Source organism: Muntiacus reevesi, chromosome 6 (genome assembly GCF_963930625.1).
Source record: "Muntiacus reevesi chromosome 6, mMunRee1.1, whole genome shotgun sequence".
Taxonomy (NCBI): domain Eukaryota; kingdom Metazoa; phylum Chordata; class Mammalia; order Artiodactyla; family Cervidae; genus Muntiacus; species Muntiacus reevesi.
Window position 1 is genome coordinate 34,715,298 of NC_089254.1, and position 19,609 is coordinate 34,734,906.

The 19,609-nt window shown below is 33.3% G+C and overlaps 1 protein-coding gene across 1 annotated transcript in view; it reads left to right on the forward strand.

The window, feature by feature from the left end:
• Positions 1 to 18,907, forward strand: part of SEMA3A (semaphorin 3A) — a 228,468-nt gene extending 209,561 nt beyond the window's left edge. The window contains exons 16-17 of the mRNA XM_065939538.1: positions 9,274 to 9,416; positions 10,795 to 18,907. Of these exons, the coding sequence (XP_065795610.1) occupies positions 9,274 to 9,416; positions 10,795 to 11,250 (599 nt within the window). The 3' untranslated portion in view covers positions 11,251 to 18,907. The remainder of the gene's footprint in view (positions 1 to 9,273; positions 9,417 to 10,794) is intronic.
• The last annotated feature ends 702 nt before the right edge of the window (positions 18,908 to 19,609 follow it).

Below are 19,609 nucleotides of genomic sequence, written 5' to 3' on the forward strand. Positions count from 1 at the left end.
CAGGGTCTTTTCCAGTGAGTTGGCATTTCACATCAGGTGGCCAAAGTTTTGAAGCTTCAGCTTCAGCATCAGTCATTTCAGTGAATATTCAGGGTTGATCGCCATAGGATTGACTGGTTTATCTCTTTGCTGTCCAAGGGACTCTCAAGAACTTCTCCAGCACCACAGTTCAAAAGCATCAGTTCCTCAGTACTCAGCCTTCTTTATGGTCCAACTCTCACATTCATACATGACTATTGGAAAAACCATAACTTTGACTAGACAGACCTTTTCTGGTAATGTGACATCTCTGCTTTTAAATACACTGTCTAGGTTTGTCTTAGCTTTTCTTCCGAGGAGCAAGCATCTCTTAATTCATGGCTGCAGTCACTGTCCTCAGTGATTTTGGTGCCCAAGGAATAGTCTGTCACTTTACATTGTTTCCCCATCTATTTGCCATGAACTGATGGAACTGTATGCCATGATCTTAGTTTTTTGAATGTTGAATTTTATGTCAGCTTTTTCAGTCTCCTCTTTCACCCTCATCAAGAGGCTCTGTAGTTCCTCTTCACTTTCTCCCATTAGGGTGGTGTCATCTGCATATCTGAGGTTATTGATATTTCTCCCAGCAGAATTGATTTCAGCTTATGCTTCATCCAGCCTGGCATTTTGCATGATGCATTCTGCATATTAGGGTGACAGTATATACAGCCTTGTCATACTCCTTTCCAAATTTTGAACCAGTCTGTTGTTCCATGTATGGTTCTAACTTCTTGAACTGCAGACATGTTTCTCAGGAAGCAGGTATAGTGGCCTGGTATCCCCATCTCTTGAAGAATTTTCCACAGTTTGTTGTGATCCACAAAGTCAAAGGCTTTAACATAGTCAGTGAGGTACACGTAGATGTTTTGCTGGAATTCCCTTGCTTTATCTCTGATTCAGCAGATGTTAGCAGTTTGATCTCTGGTTCCTCTGCCTTTCCTAAATCCAGCTGTATATCTGAAAATTCTTGGTTCTCGAACTGTTGACACCTCACTTGAAGGATTTTGAGCATTACCTTGCTAGCATGTGAATTGAGAGCAATTGTGCTACAGTTTGGACATTCTTTGCCATTGCCCTTCTTTGGGATTAGAATGAAAAAGGACCTTTTCCGGTCCCGTGGCCACTGCCAAATTTTCCATATTTGCTGGCATATTGAGTGCAGCACTTTAACAGCATCGTCCTTTAAGATTTGAAATAGCTCAGCAGGAATTCCATCACCTCCACTAGCTTTTTTCATAATAATGCTTCCTAAGGACCACTTGACTTTACCCTCCAGGATGTCTGGCTCTAGGTGAGTGATCACATCATTGTGGTTATCCAGATCATTAAGACATTTTTTGTACAACTCTCTATATTCTTGCCACCTCTTCTTAAAATCTTCTGCTTCTGTTAGGTCCATACTGCTTCTGTCCTTTATTGTGCCCATCTTTGCATGAAATATTCTGCTGGTATCTCTAATTTTCTAGAGTGGAGCTCTAGTCTTTCCGTTCTATTGTTTTCCTCTATTTCTTTGCATTGTTCACTTAAAAAGGCTTTCTTATCTCTCCTTGCTATGCTTTGGAATTCTGCATTTAGATTGTAAACAAAAAGTTGTTAAACAGGCTGTATTTTTTAAATTCCAAAAGTTATAAGCAAAAAAATATTAAATAAAATACAGAGTAGTATTCTCATTATTATTTGTGGAAGGTTTCTGCTTCAGCAGATAGATTTTTCATCATGTTCTATCATATCTCTTTGAAAACGGTATATTAAACATTTAAAATTCAGGTCTCCGGATTTTTAAATATATAAATTCCTATCATAATTTTACTATGGCACATAAATTACATGTGCTTTCTTGGTAAAGATTTGCTATATAATCATGAAAAATAAAACATAATCAGAAATTCAATATAGACTAAATATACCAGTAGATCGCTTCATATTGGTGATGCTTTTTAAATACTTGAGTTTCAGCCCTCCTTGTACTAAGAAGCATTGAATCCTCTGATGTCACAAGATTATTAAGCACATTATTAAAATGACTTCATAGTTAACTTCAGAGCATTTCAATTTCACTTTTATATTTTAAAGTAATAAATATGTTAAAAGTGAGACACTGGCATCTCTTTAATACAATAATTATCTATGAATAATAAAACTAAAATACCCTAGTCATGTCTCTGTTTATCTGTCTACTTATCTATACACTCACAAGAGCATTCAAACACAAATCCACAGGTATCTGTGAATTCAGAGAAAACTGTAAAGTTTTTAGTGTTGTATTCTGGTAGATAATTATTTTCCAGCATCAGGGACAGGTAGTAATTAGGGCATAAAACAATTTACCATTTAAATTTATTTTAGCAATTTTATAAATTATAAGCTTAAATTTTCTCCAGGGTTCCATTAATTAAATCTTTTTTGTACTTAAGAAGTACATATATTAAGCACATGAACTTTAATACATGTGCACACACTTCTAGGTGCATGTTTGCATGCTACTAACATGCAACAAACATTTACTGAGAAACTAATTTCTCATCATACGAAAGAGTGGAGAAACATTATACTAAGCATTCTCTTTATAAACAAATGAATAGTACCCTTGTTACCTAGCTTATATATACTATAAATTTGTGTTAAGAGCACTGCAGTACATGAGATTATTGAATCAGTTGTTAACCATCTTAATATTGTCAGGTCCAAAATATACACAAATGTTAAAGATGAATAAATTTTTGTCTTTTATTTTAAAATATTTAATGACTTTCCAAGAGTTACTGATTCATCCATGAAATGCCTTTTCTGCTGCTGCTACTTTAGAAGATATTATTCATCCACTTGAAGTCAAATTAATAGTCTTTTCTGTTGAAAAAGTGCTGGTTGTATTTTATGGAGAAAATAATCTAGAATCCAGTAAGAAAAATCTAAGTAATGCTGTTTTTACATAAGAAGTGCGTATCTGTGTCACCAAGAGTTGATGGACAACACTTCTTTTTCTGCTTTGCTTGACCTTTACATTGAATATGTTTAGTTGCTCACTTGTGCCTGACTCTTTACAACCCCGTGGACTGTAGGCCATTAGGTTCCTCTGTCAGTGGGTTTTCTCCAGGCAAGAATACAAAAGTGGGTTGCCATGCCCTCCTCTAGGGTATCTTCCCAACCCAGGGATCGAACCCAGGTGAATTCTTTACCATCTGAACTACCAGGAAAGCCCTTTTATTGAATAATATTGTGGGGAAAAATTGACAGTGTAAAATATTAAAATTACAATGTGATGAATGTGAGTAGAGTTATATTTCTCTTTCATAGTTTGGCAACTAACTGAATTTGCTAAATATTTAAAATAGCTTGCAACCAATTTCCCTCTGGCAAATTATTTTATTTTTATACTCCTTGTTTATGAAATTCAACTTTTTTACAATCTAAAAGGGAGAACATAAAAAATGAGAGCAGAGAGAAAATTGTTGAGTACATATATAGTTCACTACCTAACCTATATCTGTCTTTTCTACATGAAATCAAATTTCCTAAGATTCTTATATTATTAACATTTCAATCGTGGGAGATATTTATGGGGTTAAAATGGAAAGTGAAATAAATGGAAAGCTGAAATGAGAAGCCTTCTGTTTCTGCAATATTGGAAGAGAATCAAATACTAAATAAGGCCTTTAGCAACATCATATTTCTGGACAAATGATGGATATCATGACTTTTTGTTGTTACAAAAGGAAGCAATTTATTTAACTTTCTTTCTTTCCTCCCATTCTTTCTGGTTTATTAACCTCATTTCATTTCCATAAATTATCCAACTAAAAGAGGAAATGATTAATTGAAGATTGCTTCCTTAAAAACATTATTTCTTGTGATTAGTAGCTGCAGCATATTGTAATATGTGCTATTCAAACACACTGATGCATTTAAAATAAATTTAATGTTTGTTGCTCTCAATTATTTTGCTCTATTAAGTTCATCCCACAAGAATTTTTATGCCAATTTAACAACTACACCCTTCTTATCTATTGCTAATATTCATGACAAAAGTTTGTCTTCAAAAGAGTTGCTCAGTGTGAAAAGTTTTTTAAAATGGATTAAAACGAGATTGCTTTCTTTCTGGAAAGATTACTCATTGGCATGGACATCCTTTAGAGATAGAGGTGACCCTAGAAATGTGAGGATTTATGCATATAATTTCTGAAATCTCTGTTTTTATCCCATATATGGATTTTTGATTTTGGAATACACTTGACACTAATCTTCTGCTCAGTTCAGTTCAGTCGCTCAGTTGTGTCCGACTCTTTGCGACCCCATGAATTGCAGCACGCCAGGCCTCCCTGTCCATCACCAATTCCCAGAGTTTACTTAAACTCATGTCCATTGAGTCGGTGATTCCATCCAGCCATCTCATCCTCTGTCGTCCCCTTCTCCTCCTGCCCCCAATCCCTCCCAGCATCAGGGTCTTTTCAAATGAGTCAGCTCTTCGCATGAGGTGGCCAAAGTATTGGAGTTTCAGCTTCAATATCAGTCCTTCCAATGAACACCCAGAACTGATCTCCTTTAGGATGGACTGGTTGGATCTCCTTGCAGTCCAACGGACTCTCAAGAGTCTTCTCCAGCACCACAGTTCAAAAGCATCAATTCTCTGGCACTCAGCTTTCTTCACAGTCCAACTCTCACATCCATACATGACCACTGGAAAAACCATAGCCTTGACTACACAGACCTTTGTTCTACCACATCTCAAATCAACTCATGTAACATTATAAAACTTAACAAATTTAGAAAAACTTGAAATGTTTACAGTTTAATCATTTATTCTGTCATATTGAGGGTATACACCCTATGCCATTTTAATTTATTGAACTCTTAGTGATTTACGTAATTATGATAACTCTGTCTCTTGAGGATGTCAAAGTTACATGAGATTTCAGCTTTTTAATGCAGAGTAAATCATTACCTCAATTTGCCATTTAGCAAACATCATTTAAGGGTTTATGATACCCTTGTGCCAGAATTGTGGAAAACAAAAAATGGAGGGAGATAACTAGACTAATAACTGTAGCAATTAAGACTACATGTGCTCTAAAGGTACTTGTCAAAAGAGGATTTTTGAAAGCATAAAAGAGGAAATACCTTCTTTAATGGGGATGAGAGAGAAGGATTGATGTTGGGAAGGAGTTCTTAATTTGTCTTATTATAGATTCTCAATAATGTATTTTAAGTTCTGGCATCTAAAATATTGAACACTTAGTAAGTTTAGAAGTCAAGAATCAAAATGTTCTTCCTGTTTGTAGTTACTCTTGGAGAGAAGGAGAGGGAAAGAGAGACAGCAATAAGGGTAAAGGGTCAGGGGGAGGAAAGGAAAGAAAAATGAGAGAGAGAAAAACGTATAGTTATGAGACCCCTGATGTTTCCTGTGTTATACAAAATTTACTCAAGTAGTTGGCGTAGAAGGGTCAGAAAAGGGAGTGGGTATTTACTGAGTGCCTTCCAGTAGTCTATTTGGTGTAAGTTCGGCCACAAGGATATATTGAACAATGCGGGGAATATAGCCAATGTTTGATAATAATTGTTAATGCAGTGTAACTTGTAAAATTATATAAAAATAAATTAAAACTTTAAATATATTTATTGAGTATCTCTTTATAAGGTGTCAGGTGTGGCGAGATTAACAGAAAAATATGTTTATGGGTTGTGACTTGTAAGTACCCAAATACAAGAATACTTATCTGAGGCTACTTTAAATGAAAGTTGTGATCCACAATTAAAAGTTGCTGGTGATAGAAACATTCTACTGCAGAGGAATTAACAGAATGAAGTGTATTCAGAGGAAATTTTGTCTGTTTAGTGTTTGGTGATTGGCAACAGAACTTTAAAAAACATAGAATAGGAGGTACTACTGTCATCTGCATACTCATTTGTACCTCTGAATATGACTGACTGATAGTTAATATGACAGGACTTTTAGCTTTACTGCTTACTAACTAGATTTTCTTTTGCTTTTAATTTTGACAGAGGAGAGAAAGAAAGAGCTAACTTAGAGGGAAATGAAACCTTAAGGTATTGGCAAGAGTAGTTATTAAAGGCCTCAAGCCAATGAACCAGTTTCACCAGTTGTGGTTCTTAGCTTGAATAAGTGGGAAAGTGCCTGAAGGTCATTATATTTTTTGAAGAAACCCATGGTCTATTGCTATATTAAACCATAAATCACTTGGTATAAATCCTTGGCTAAATCAAATAACATATTAGATTCTACTACAGACAAGTAATGGACTTCCCTTGTGGCTCAGATGGTAAAGAATCTGCCTGCCATGAGGAAGACCTGGGTTTGATCCCTGAGTCAGGAAGATCCCCTGGAGAACGGAATGGCAATCCACTCCAGTACTCTTGCCTAGAGAATTCCACCAACAAAGGAGCCTGGAGGGCTACAGTCCATGGGGTTACAAAGAGTCGGACAGGACTGAGTGACTACACTTTCACTTTCTTTTCATAGACAAGTAACAGGTGAATTTTTTTAAAAAAATCAGGAAACTTTTAAGAGAATTCTTTTCTTTACTGTCCATTGGGAAATATTTGCTGTCACCAGAAGAGATTTTGGAGAGAACATAAAGACTAAGTAGGCCTGCTAGGACTAAGTAAAATGAACAGAACAGTATGGATCAGTAAGAATGATTAAATTAATTGAGAAGACAAACTGACTTTTTGAAAATGTGCCTAATAGATGTTTCATTTATATTAAGCTCTATGATTTCTTATTGTACAAGTTACATTGATTCTCTTAGCTGAATGTCCACTAATGTACTGAAGGATTTAAACAGATTCCTATGTTTGAGAGCAATAATTTATTTACACCTTAGATTTCTATAGTTGTCTACCTTAATTTAGACAGATTAGATGAGAGACAAGTCAAGTATTATAAATTTCTTCAAGAAAAAGACCCAATAAGCATGGCTGGTAAGAGAGAAGATACTGGTGGATAACCATATTGTCTGTTTTTAAATTCAGCTGATTTTTTTTCCTGTTTTATCATGCTGTTGTATATCTTATGATTCATTACTATTTAGATATTGAATGAAAAGTGTCTTCCTAAAAGTAAAAGGATTTCTTTTTTTAATTAAGAAAATTCTTTTTGATTTTTTTTTAGTTTCACTGGAGTAAGAACACTAAACATGAGATCCACTGTCTTAAAAAATGTAAAGTGTATAATACAGTATTGTTCAGTATAGGCATAATGTTATATAGCAGATCTCATTTATCTTGCATAACTAACATTTATACCCATTGTCTAGCAATTCCTCATTTCCCTTCCCCCCAACCGCTGGCAACCATCATTCTACTATTGCTTCTAGGATTTTTTACTACTTTATATACCTCATCTAAGTGAGACGATGCAGTTTCTGTTATTTTGTGACTGAGTTATTTCATTTAGCATGTTCTCATGTTTCATCCTTGTTGTTGCATGTTGCAGATATCTACCTTTGTTATAATATTATAAGTAATTTATAAATAAGCATAATATAAGCAGAATAATTTAAATATAAAAAAAGTTTAAACTGTACAACAGTTAGCAGGAAAAAAGTGCATTCTGTGTAAATGCTCATGACCTCTGTGACAAGGTATTCTAATTATTGATGGTAGCTCCTGAATCACAGATCATCCAGCTCATGTTGGACAAGAGATTCAATTTATCTCTATCCAGAGAAGTAGATGTCTTGCAAACTAGCACAGCAACACGTACCATATTTTTTCAATAAAAATATACTAATAATTTCAGGGGGAAAAGAACAACACTGCTGTCAAAGTATACATTGATACACAGATACGCATATCTCCAACATGAAATGAAATGTGACTTGAAATCAGTTAAATATTATTTCTTTATATTTCAGTCATTTAATGTTTTTTTTTAATTATTATTTCCAGGGACTTGATCTTTTAAATAAGAAGGGACAGATACTTCCCAATATTAGAAGAGTTTTGTTTCATACCTAAAACAATAAAGGAAAGGACACTGGGATAGACATCCCTGGAGACAGCAGATGCAGACAGAAGATCCACCATAGGCAGTGTGAGAACAGGAGATGATGGCCATAGACTGTGTACAGGCATTGGGCGGAAGCAGGATTTTGGAAAGCTTTAAACTTAGAGCAGATCGTACTGTCCGTGACAGACAAAAGTACTCAGATAGTTATATGAGAGTAAAACTGTCAAAGTAATGCAAAAAAGGGGCAAACATTTTTTTAATTAAAAATCTAGCTGAGTTTGAAAGAGTAAGCAAAATTTTTTCATGTCTACACTCTCAGTCCTCTGTGCATGTGAAAATATATTTATTATTTTCTAAATGAATTTAATGAGTTCCAGATTGTACAGGATGTCATAATAGAAACAGGATTATACAAGATAATAAGGAGTTTTTTTCTCTAAATGAGTTTTACCTAGACTCCCTGTGTCGTAGTTTTGATCTTAACTGTGTTTCATGTATCACATTGAAGGAGGTTACATAAAGGGTAAGATAATAGAAACTTAATCAGGAAACAAGCTTTCTTATTGCTGTATTTTATTATATACTCTTGCCATATTCTTTAGCCTAATTCTTGAAAATAATAAAAGATGTGTCATTTTAAAATAAGGACAATTGAAACCACATTGCATTATAATTGTGCATCTTTCTTCTGAGCCATCCCAAACATTTCACATCAATTGATCTTCAGAACAAACTTGTGGATTATTTAAGGGTTATTGGTAGGCAATATAAACTTCCTGAACTCGTAACTTCTGTAAAATACTAAACAAATATTATTGGTTAGTGAATTTAATTTTAAAGATGAAAAACAAAGAGGCAAAATTCACTTATGAGAGAAAAACTTGTGTTTTCAAAAACACAATCGAATTACTTTTTATGCTGGAAAATAATACAGTATAAACTGGCACAATTAGATCACAGTTTTACAATGAAAGAAAGGTCTTGGAAAGTACTATCATGGCATATAAAGATATGTATAGTTACACTGCACATATGACTGATTTTGTTAATGTAATGCTATTTTCTGGTGGACAAATCTCTGTATATGCCTTATATAACCCATAACAAAATGACTAGTCTGTTTAGGTAGACATTTGAGTTCTGAAACCTTGACATTTCTGCCATCCTTGATAAAATTGGAAAAGATTTCCAACTTGGCAACAAGTCCATCTCCTAAATTTCCAAATAAATACTCCGGAAAGTTGAGTTTACTACTCTAACATTTTCTCATTTCATTTTCTCATCAGATAATCACCATGGCCACAGCTTTGAAGAAAGAATCATATATGGAGTAGAAAATAGTAGCACGTTCCTGGAATGCAGTCCGAAATCACAGCGAGCTCTGGTCTATTGGCAGTTCCAGAGGCGAAATGAAGAGCGAAAAGAAGAGGTATAGGGAAGAAACTGGATTCACTCTAACATATTTGTTAAGTGACCCCAGTGTGGTTGACTTGAGTGGGGGAAAAAGAAGTACTGTGAATATTTATTTTTTTTCTTAATCTACCAGGACCTATTCATTAAATAAGTATTAATTGAAGATGATTTTATGGCAGACTTTGTGCTAGGAGTTAAAGGAACAAAGTTGAACTATAAGAATTTTGTCCTAGAAGTTGTTTGCGGCGGTAGGCGGGGGGGCAACCTTACATTTTAGAGTTTTTCTCTTTTTTTCTGCCTGGAGTTATCTATTATGTTATATTCATTTGTATACAAAAAAAAGAAAAGAAAAGAAAAATCCTCCTAACTAATTTTAACTCTTGTTCAATTGATTCTGCTATCCAAACATGTTTCCCTTTCTTCATTAACTTCTTCCTCAAATGGGAAGAGGCAGTTAAGAGAAAGGAGTAGTAGATTCAGGAGGAAAGATCTTAGGTCCCAGTATTGAACTCTGATGTGAATTATGCACGTAGTTTCATACAAATCTTCCTCCTCAATGAATCCATTAATTCCTCTGTAAAATTAAAAAATTATACATAGAAAATCTCAGTGAATACTCTGAGACTTTTAAACTTTTTTTAAAGCCTTAAATAAGGGTAACCATACAATGTACATGATTTATGAATATACATTTTGCAGACAATTTTATATAATCCGAATGTAGAAGTGAAAGTATCCCATTATCTCTTTTGACAGTTGAAGTAGTCTTTAAACATGTAATCATGTCTTATAAATGTTAAGGCTGATTTTATATATTACCAGCTTAGGCTTTCAGAGATCTCTTTTGTAAACTTCATTCCGAGTAAAAGTGCCGTTAGACATATTAAACAACATGTCTTCATGTCTCATCTAAGATAGGAAATTAAATAAATAAGTAAGCATGTGATCCCATAATTTTTCTCCTTGCTCAACTACTGATTTTATTTCATTTTTTCAAACCTTATTATAAGTTCATTCTAATGCTGCACTGTTTTCTAGTATTATGTTTCTGTATTTCCAATTCCAACACTCACTTTCTCCTATATTTATATACTTTATTACAAAGTTTTAAAATAGAATATATCTTTGTCCTTTCATCCTCTTAGTTATTTTAAATTATTATGAGAAATTTTATTAAGACAATAGACAACCAGTATTTTGCAATACATCTTAAAGACAGGAGAAACTTATAACTCCTTTCTCTGAAGGGGAAATGATATCATTTCTCTTAAACTAGAACTTTTACTGTTAAAATAGTGCCTCAGTATACAATACAGATTTTTACTGAGACAGAGTTTTAGAGCTTATATTTCTTGTAAATATATATGATTTCACTAATTATTTTCTTTTGCTAGATCAGAGTGGATGATCATATCATCAGAACAGAACAAGGCCTTCTACTGCGTAGTCTACAGCAGAAGGATTCAGGCAATTACCTCTGTCATGCGGTGGAACACGGATTCATGCAAACTCTTCTAAAAGTGACCCTAGAAGTCATTGACACAGAACATTTGGAAGAACTTCTTCATAAAGATGATGATGGAGATGGGTCTAAGACCAAAGAAACGTCCAACAGCATGACGCCTAGTCAGAAGGTCTGGTACAGAGACTTCATGCAGCTCATCAATCATCCCAACCTGAACACAATGGATGAGTTCTGTGAACAAGTTTGGAAAAGGGACCGAAAACAACGTAGGCAAAGGCCAGGACATACCCAAGGGAACAGTAACAAATGGAAGCACTTACAGGAAAATAAGAAAGGCAGAAACAGGAGGACCCACGAATTTGAGAGGGCACCCAGGAGTGTCTGAGCTGCATTACCTCTAGAAACCTCAAACAAGTAGAAACTTGCCTAGACAATAACTGGAAAAAATGCAATATACATGAACTTTTTCATGGCATTATGTGGATGTTTACAATGGTGGGAAATGCAACTGAGTTCCACCAATTATAAATTAAGTCCATGAGTAATGTTACTAACAGGCATTCTTCCGAATACCAACACCTATTAATAGAGGTCAGATGAACACAGATGTTCACAGTAGTGACTTAATGTTTCCTATGAGATTTCACTATACAGGTTTCACTTTCTTCTTTGCCTGAGAAATAAAAATGTCATTTGCCATAGTGCCATCTAAAGAATAAAAATGGCATCAGCAAAGCCATTTTATTGAACTAGAAGTTTAAGATAAACTGCATGGATTTACTAAGCTGATGAATATTCCAAAACATTGTTGAATTCAAGGATATGTTTTGGCTACCAACACTCATGTTTATGTGTACTGGAGGAGTAAAATGATACTGAATGAAATGGTCTGTGGAAATTAAAAAAAAAAAACATAAACCATTCATCATCCAGAAGAAAAATGGAATACACTGATCTACTACTGATGTCTTTCTTCCAGCTTTGATCTAAAGATGTATTTTATTAAAACTATAATTTAAATGTACCATGACAAATATGCAGAAAAAATTAGCTCTTTTCTAAGCTAGAGTAAGTTTTTGTCTTACAGTTATTGTGGTATATAGTTTTTGTTTTTTAAAAACTCCAGTTGTGTGCTGCTTTTTAAAAACGTTTTCAGTTTTGCAAGAATAACCAATATTGTCCTAAATCATATATACATCATTAACAACTAATTCCTAAAATCTGGAAATAAAGTATGCTTTATTTCTCTGGGGAATTAAGAAAATAACACCTCCCTTTCTTCAAATATTACCTAAATTAATTAGAAACTGCATAAATATTCCTAGAAAAACAGAGCGTTTATCTGGAAAGAAAAAAAAAACATCAATTTGCAAGTGTGTTTTGTTGTATCTAATGAATCAACAAAGAGAAAAAGGATTGTATATTTCATAAAAATAGTAAGCATTGGTTTAATTTAATGTTAATAGAAAATGTCTTAACTCTTCACTTGAATCCTGTCTGATATTTGAGATATAAAAACTCTTGGCTGCATTAGGATTTTTATCTGTGTGACTTAATTTTTTTGAGAAGAGGGAGATCAAGGATATTCAGAACAGCATCCTAAACACAAATTTCCCAGCTCTGTTCACATTTTTATCAGCTGTTTCTTATCTCACCTTTAGACAGTTATCTGTCTAAAGAACTCATGATTCCTTTCAAGTCAGTGGGAGTGACTTTTATACAAACTATTTTCCAGGACACAACCCACATTTTAAAACATGTAAAACTCTTTGTCTTCTGCAACAACTTATAACATAAGATAATTATTAATTAAGGGCTTGCCTGCTTCATTGTCCTAAGATGATTCCTTAAGAATAATTGACTTCAAGATGTAAAAAAACTTCAGCATTGCAATGCAGTTTCTTTTGTGCTGCACTCATCTTTCCAAGAATTCCTCTTTGGGTCCTTCATCATGCACAGAAATGCAAAGGAAACATATTATTGCTAAGTAATGAAAGCAGCCTTGAAATTCTGACTACAGCTGTCTTGGGATTCTAAACAACTCAGAATTAATTTCTCACCTCAGACTACAGTGACTTTTCAAAAAATCCTCTTATCAGCTGAAATATTTCAGAGATGAAAGCTCATGTTTCAATTTTAATGATTACTTTGAATAAATGATTTTTTGATGTTTGTTTCAGATGGGAGCCTAGAAGTACTCTATATTCAATTTTGGGCTCCATTGATTAATACAGTGTTACTTTTAGAAGTACATCCTCAAATGGTAGCTGAATTTTAAATTATTTGAAGAACAGACTCCTATAGAGAAAAAAACAGTGTTTGAGATATAAATCAGAGAACAAAGAGTGCTCCAAAAATAGGTCATTTTAAAATGTGTCTTAACTGTACTGCAATTCAGTATTGCATTTTATTCTAAATTTGCAGCTGAAACATATTTATTGGTAATAACTAAAGTATCTTATTTCTTATTAGTCCTCAAAAATAAAGGATTTGAAAGAATAGAGATTATGTAACTTTAGGGATGCCTTCCAATATCTGAATGCGTTTTGTTCAGCACTATGAAATACCCATAGAAAGAAAGTCTAGATTTCAGTTAAAAGAAACAAACAAATCCACCAGCATGTCTTAATAAATCATCAGGTCTACATTTTTGAAGAAAATTATAGATGTAACTTACAGATAAATAACTCTTATTCCAGTCTTAATCTTCTGTCAGTGTGAGTGGGGCAATTTGCACAAAAAATAATTAATATCCCATTTATTCAGTTTTAATAGACTTTGGCTCATGCTTCTATCATCAGAGTTGAAAGCTTTTTAAGAGACTCATGTGACCTTGAACAGATTATGACAACAATCTTAAAATAGGTAAAAGTACATAACAGAAGAGAAATTATGACCCACTTGAAATCAAATGTAAAATGTAAATGCATGTAAATGCACACTTAATGCTACTTTTTATGTATTATTTAGTGATTTTCAATGGTATGTGTTTAATATTTTTGCTACCTACACATTAGGGAAAAGAGATGTAAATAATTTTGAAAATAAGAGGAAGGACAGTGTAAAATGCAGCTTTTTGTAGGTACCCCATTTCAGTGTGTTCAACATCATCTTAAAATCCAAGATTTTCCCACATAGGTGACAGAGTGGCTCATGTGCTATTTAAGGGAAGAAGCTGTGTGCCCATTCAATAAGCATGTTTTATGCCAGGTAGTAAATATGTTCCATATCTGTATTTATCATTGGATTTCAGATGGGAACTAGAAAACTGGAGAGAAAACTGTAATGAAACTGCTGCTGTAAATTACTCCTGTTAGCATGTATTCAGTTGCTAAATACACATTTCTTCAAAATATTTGAATTCAGATGTCTTTACTATTCCGTGTAGCATATAGTGTCAAGGAACATAAGAGTAGAAAAGGTTGAGAACCAGAGTCAAGTTGCTGGCATATTTCTTCATTGTAGTCATCTGTAAGCTGAGCTCTATACTTCTGGTGATAAGTGTGAATGTTACACCTTTAAGTTAAATATTGTTATTTTATGCCATACTTACAAAGCAAATATGGGGAGGAAATTGTATAGTGTGTCATTATCATAGTCCGTTTCATTCAGGATCTACAAAGGTGCCTGAAAATTGTTATTGAGATTGCCTATCCTGAAGGTCATAAGCAAGTGTTTTATTAATTTATTAATATGGAGTGATTAGTATAACATTTTGAAATCTTTGTTTTAAGAATTCATTTTTAAACATAATTTTATTTCACTTTAATGGAAATCTGTCCAGTTTCATGGTTTCAAATACACACTTAACAAATAGGATTCAACATTAATGTTGTAGTGTATTAAGAGATAAATGAGCCTAATGCCAAAGACATTCATGCTTTATATTTTAACTTTGTAATAATTATAAAGTCAATGTTTGCAAAATACATAATCCCATCAATAAGAAAGCATTTTTCAAAAATCTGCAGAACCTCTAAGTTTGACTTCTAATAGTTTATATACTAATTAATTAAACATACTTTTTAAAATTAAAATACTAAGAGGACCTATACATGAAAGAGAGAATGAACCCATGGAAATGTTGCCTCATATAGTATGGTTATTTTCACAGTCAACCTGGCCAAAGAAGACAGTTTGGTTTTCATTTCAAACATGCAAACACACACAGACAGAGGCAGAGGTACCAAATCAAATTAAACCAATAATAATAATAATTTTGAATATAAACAAATTAGGCTTTTAGACATTTTGTTCTTTAGAACCAGATTCCTACCCATTGTATTAAATTCTACTTATAAGTCTTATTACCTGCAATGTGCTAGGCACTGGTAGATAATGAGGATACTAACATGAATGAGGCATAGACTCGAGAACTCACAATGAAATAAAATAGATTGAATATGACTTGCCATCATCTTATCTGGCCAATTTTTCCTGATCCCCCCATCCCTAGATTGAACTAACCATCTCTAGACTGTGAGTGAGCTCTTCAAGGGCAAGGTTTGTTTATAATTTATTTCTGTCCCCAGTGCCTAGCATGATAACCGGCACAAGAAAGGAGCTCTTTAAATTGTTGCAGGAAAGAACCAGGTTACACTGCGATGCGTGCCAAGAGCAAACTTAGAATAAAAGTGCTATGAGGACGTCCAGGCTGTCCAGTTTTCCCAGCACAACTTGCTGAAGAGGCTTTTCTTCTCCTTTGTATATTCTTGCCTCCTTTGTCAAAGATTACCTGACCATAGGTGTATAGGTTTATTACTGGACTTTCTATTCTGTTCCATTGACACATTATCAGCTTTCATGCCAATATCATGCTGTTTTGATTACTATAGCTTTGTAGTATTGTCTGAAGTCTGGGACAGTTATGCCTCTCAGCTATTTTTTTTTTTTTTAATCTCCCTCGGGAATGCTTTTACAATTCTAGGTCTTTTATGGTTCTATGTAAGTCTTAGGATTATTTGTTGTAGTTCTCTAAAATATATCATGGATAATATGATAGGGATTGCATTAAATCTGTAGATTGCTTTGGGTAGTATGCTCATTTTAACAATATGAATTCTTCCAAGAGCATGGGATATCTTTCCATTTGTTTGAATCACCATTTGTTTGATTCAGTTTCTTTTAAGAGTGTTTTTAGAGTTCTCAACATATGGGTCTTTCACCTCCTTGGTTTAGGTTTATTCCTAGGTATTTTATTTATTTATTTTTGACCTGAATTTTAAATGGGATTGTTTTACTTTTTCTTTCTGATATTTAATTGTAAGTGTAAAAAGATGCAGCAGATTTCTGTATATTAATCTTGTATCCTACTACCTTGCTAAATTCATTTATTATTTCTAAGTTTTTGCATAGTCTTTAGGATTTACTATATAGTGTGCTATTCAACTGCATATAATGAAAGCTTGACCCTCTTCTTTTCCAATTTGGATGCATTTTATTTGTTTTTCTAAAACACTCCCTCATACCATATCCAAAATAAGCTCAGAATGTGAAGGCCTAAATATAAGACCAAAAAACTACAGAAGAGAACAAAGGCAGAACATTTTGTGACATATAAACTAGCAATATTTGCTTAGTTCAATGCAAAAGAATTAAAAGCAAAAATAAACAAATGGGACCTAATCAAATTTAATAGCTTTTGCACAGCAAAGAAGACCATCAGCAAAATGAAAAAAAAAGTACAAAATGGAAGAACATGTTTGCAAACAGTTTAACTAAGGAAGGGATTGATAGCCAAAATAAGAATATAGCTCATACGACTCAATATTTAAAAAACAAAACAACCCAGTCAATAGGCAGAAGTTCTAAATAGACATTTCCTGAAAGGATACAATAGCCAACAGGTACATGAAAAGATGCTCAACATCTCTAATTATTAGAGAAATACAAATCAAAACCACAATGAGGTATCACATACTGATCTGAATGGTTATCATCAAAAAGTCTACAAATAATAAATACTAGAGAGCGTGTGGGGGAAAGAGAACCTTCCTACACTATTGGTGAAAATGAAAATTGCTACATCCACTGTGGAGAATATATGGAAATTCCTTAAGAAAACTAAAAATAGCATTACCATATGATGCAGCAATCCGACTCCTTGTCATATATCCAAAAAAGATGAAAACTCTAATTCAAAAAGATCCATGCTACTCAGTGTTCATAACAGCACTATCTGCAATAGCAAGGACATGGAACCAGCCCAAGTGCCTATCAACAGATGATTGGTTTAAGCATACATATACGTAACGCAATATTACTCAGCCATAAAAAGAGAGAAATTAATGCCATTTACAGTAACATGGCTGGACCTAGAGATTATCATACTAAGTAAAGTAAATCAGAGAACAAATGTTGTATCACTTATATGTGGAATCTCATAATACAAATGAATTTATTTACAAACCAGAAACAGACTACAGACATAGAAAGCAAACTTATGGTTACTAGAGGGTAAAGGGAGAAAGACAGATAAATTTGAAGTATGGGATGAACAGATACACACTATACAAAAATAGACAAGCAACAAGGATTTACTGTATAGCACTGAAACTATTAATAATGTATAATGGAAGAGAATCTGAAATATATAAAACTGAATCACTTTACTGTGTATCTGAAAACTAAGACAATATTGTAAATCAACTATACTTCAATTTATTTAAAAAAAAATGCTGTGAAATCAAAGAGGAATCAAGAATTTTGTGGGAGAATATCATAGAAAGCTTTAGAAAAGAAGTGACCCATGCACTATGTAATGAAATTTGACAGATTTGTCCAAATGATGTAAAAGAAGGCATTCTGGGAAGACAGAATAAGAAGAAAGAAAGAAAGGTATGAAAATACTTTTGAGAACAAGCATCCCAAATGAGAAGAGCATGGACTTCATAAAGAAAAGTTAAATGTCTCCTCTCTTATGAATCAAAATGGTGCATTTGTTTGGCGTTTAATAAATTTTAATTTATTGCACTCTATTGCAGCCCATGTTCTCATCGCTGGTACATAATGTCATTCACTCTGCTTCTTTATCCCTTCTGCACTCTTTGCTCTCCCTGTCTTTCCTGTAAATGTTAAGCTCTTCGATATTTACTCAGCTGGAGTCACAGCACTGGGCTGTATTCCCACAATCACTTTCGAATTAATCTTTAGAGCCATAATCTCTTTGCTAGTTCAAGTGACCACAGGTCCACTGGAATTTGGAATTCCAAATTTGAATAGCTGAGAGAAGATGGCTTCTTCAGGTTAGCCCCACTCCTCTTGTATTTTACCTACCTTCAGCATTATCTCACCCATCTAGTAGTAGACAGCCAGATCATGGGTTCCAACATTGCCTAGCAAGGTGACTCACAAACAAGACTTCACCAAAGATAGCACTGAAATAAGCAGCATGTTTGTTCAGTGGATGCCCTAAATGGAGTCCTTCACAGCTAAACTATAACATAAGTGAAGTTAGCACACACAGTTGACAGGCAAAGACTCCTATTTTCTGTTCTTAAATGAAAAACTTCTTTAAAAAAAGTGAGAGCCACATCTTGAGTCTGTCAACTCCCCATCACCATTATAATGTCAAAATTTCTCTCCTATAACAAAAATATATATTTTATTTCTCTTAACCTAAACATTATACTTGTATCTGCAGTATTTACTTATACAGTACCTAAGCAAAAGGTTTCATAAATGTGTTCAAATCATCACAGTTTGGGTGATTTTGAAGTTTTAACTTCCATTTTCTCTGTAAACCTCACTGAAACATTAGATCTCAAGTAAATATGTTTTTTAAAAAAAATCCATGTTATTTGTGTAGTCCAGTTCTTAAAGTTATGATTGTTTGGTTGATAACTAAGTCCAGAGAGGGTTAAATTTTTCAGCAAAGTTTTGTGTCTGAAAATCAGATAGCTTTTCCACTTTACAATTTATTTAACTACACTTCATTTTAAGTGGGTTTACACCTTTGAATTTCAAAATAAAGAATGAATTTTGTTAGTCCTCAAATCTTATTTGAATTAAATTGCTGGTAAATATCAAGAAATTAATACATATCTCCATGTACCATTTAATAAATTCTACTTGAATTTAGATACTGACTAAAAATGATTCATCTATACTGTATTGTTGGCATGTACCAATTTCAGAAAAAAAATGTTCACTTTCTTCTTTGTATTACTTTTGACTCTAAGTATATATTTGTTGAAATTAACTTTCGCTATATTTGGTTCGAGAAGCAGTTTAAATTTATTACCTAGTGAATAGTATACAACATGATAAATAAAATCTGGCATCCGTATGAAAAAGTGTACTGTTAAAAAGTATATTGAATTCTTAACATTATAAAGTCTGTTCATTCAAAAAGCATAAGTAAATTCTCATCCCAAGATTATTATATTTTGACCTAATCTATAGTCTAGTTACTAACTTTAGAAACATACCATTATTAAGACTTCTCCTTTATTTTCTTCATAAGTTTAAAATTTAAAAAAAACACATACTCTATATTACAAAATTAATAACCCATTCATAAAAATAAGATATCCTATTCCCTTTGGAGATTGGAATGTAGCTTGCAATTATTCCTATACTGGTTTCTTTTAAGCTCCTCTTAGACAATAGACAGTGTTTATTAAAATTATATAATATCAGATGACTCTATTCACTATTGAGAAGTAATATTCTTGAACTTCTTTAAAGGAAATGCTTATATATTTTTATAAAATTATCTGACTGATATCAGTCCATACTAAACC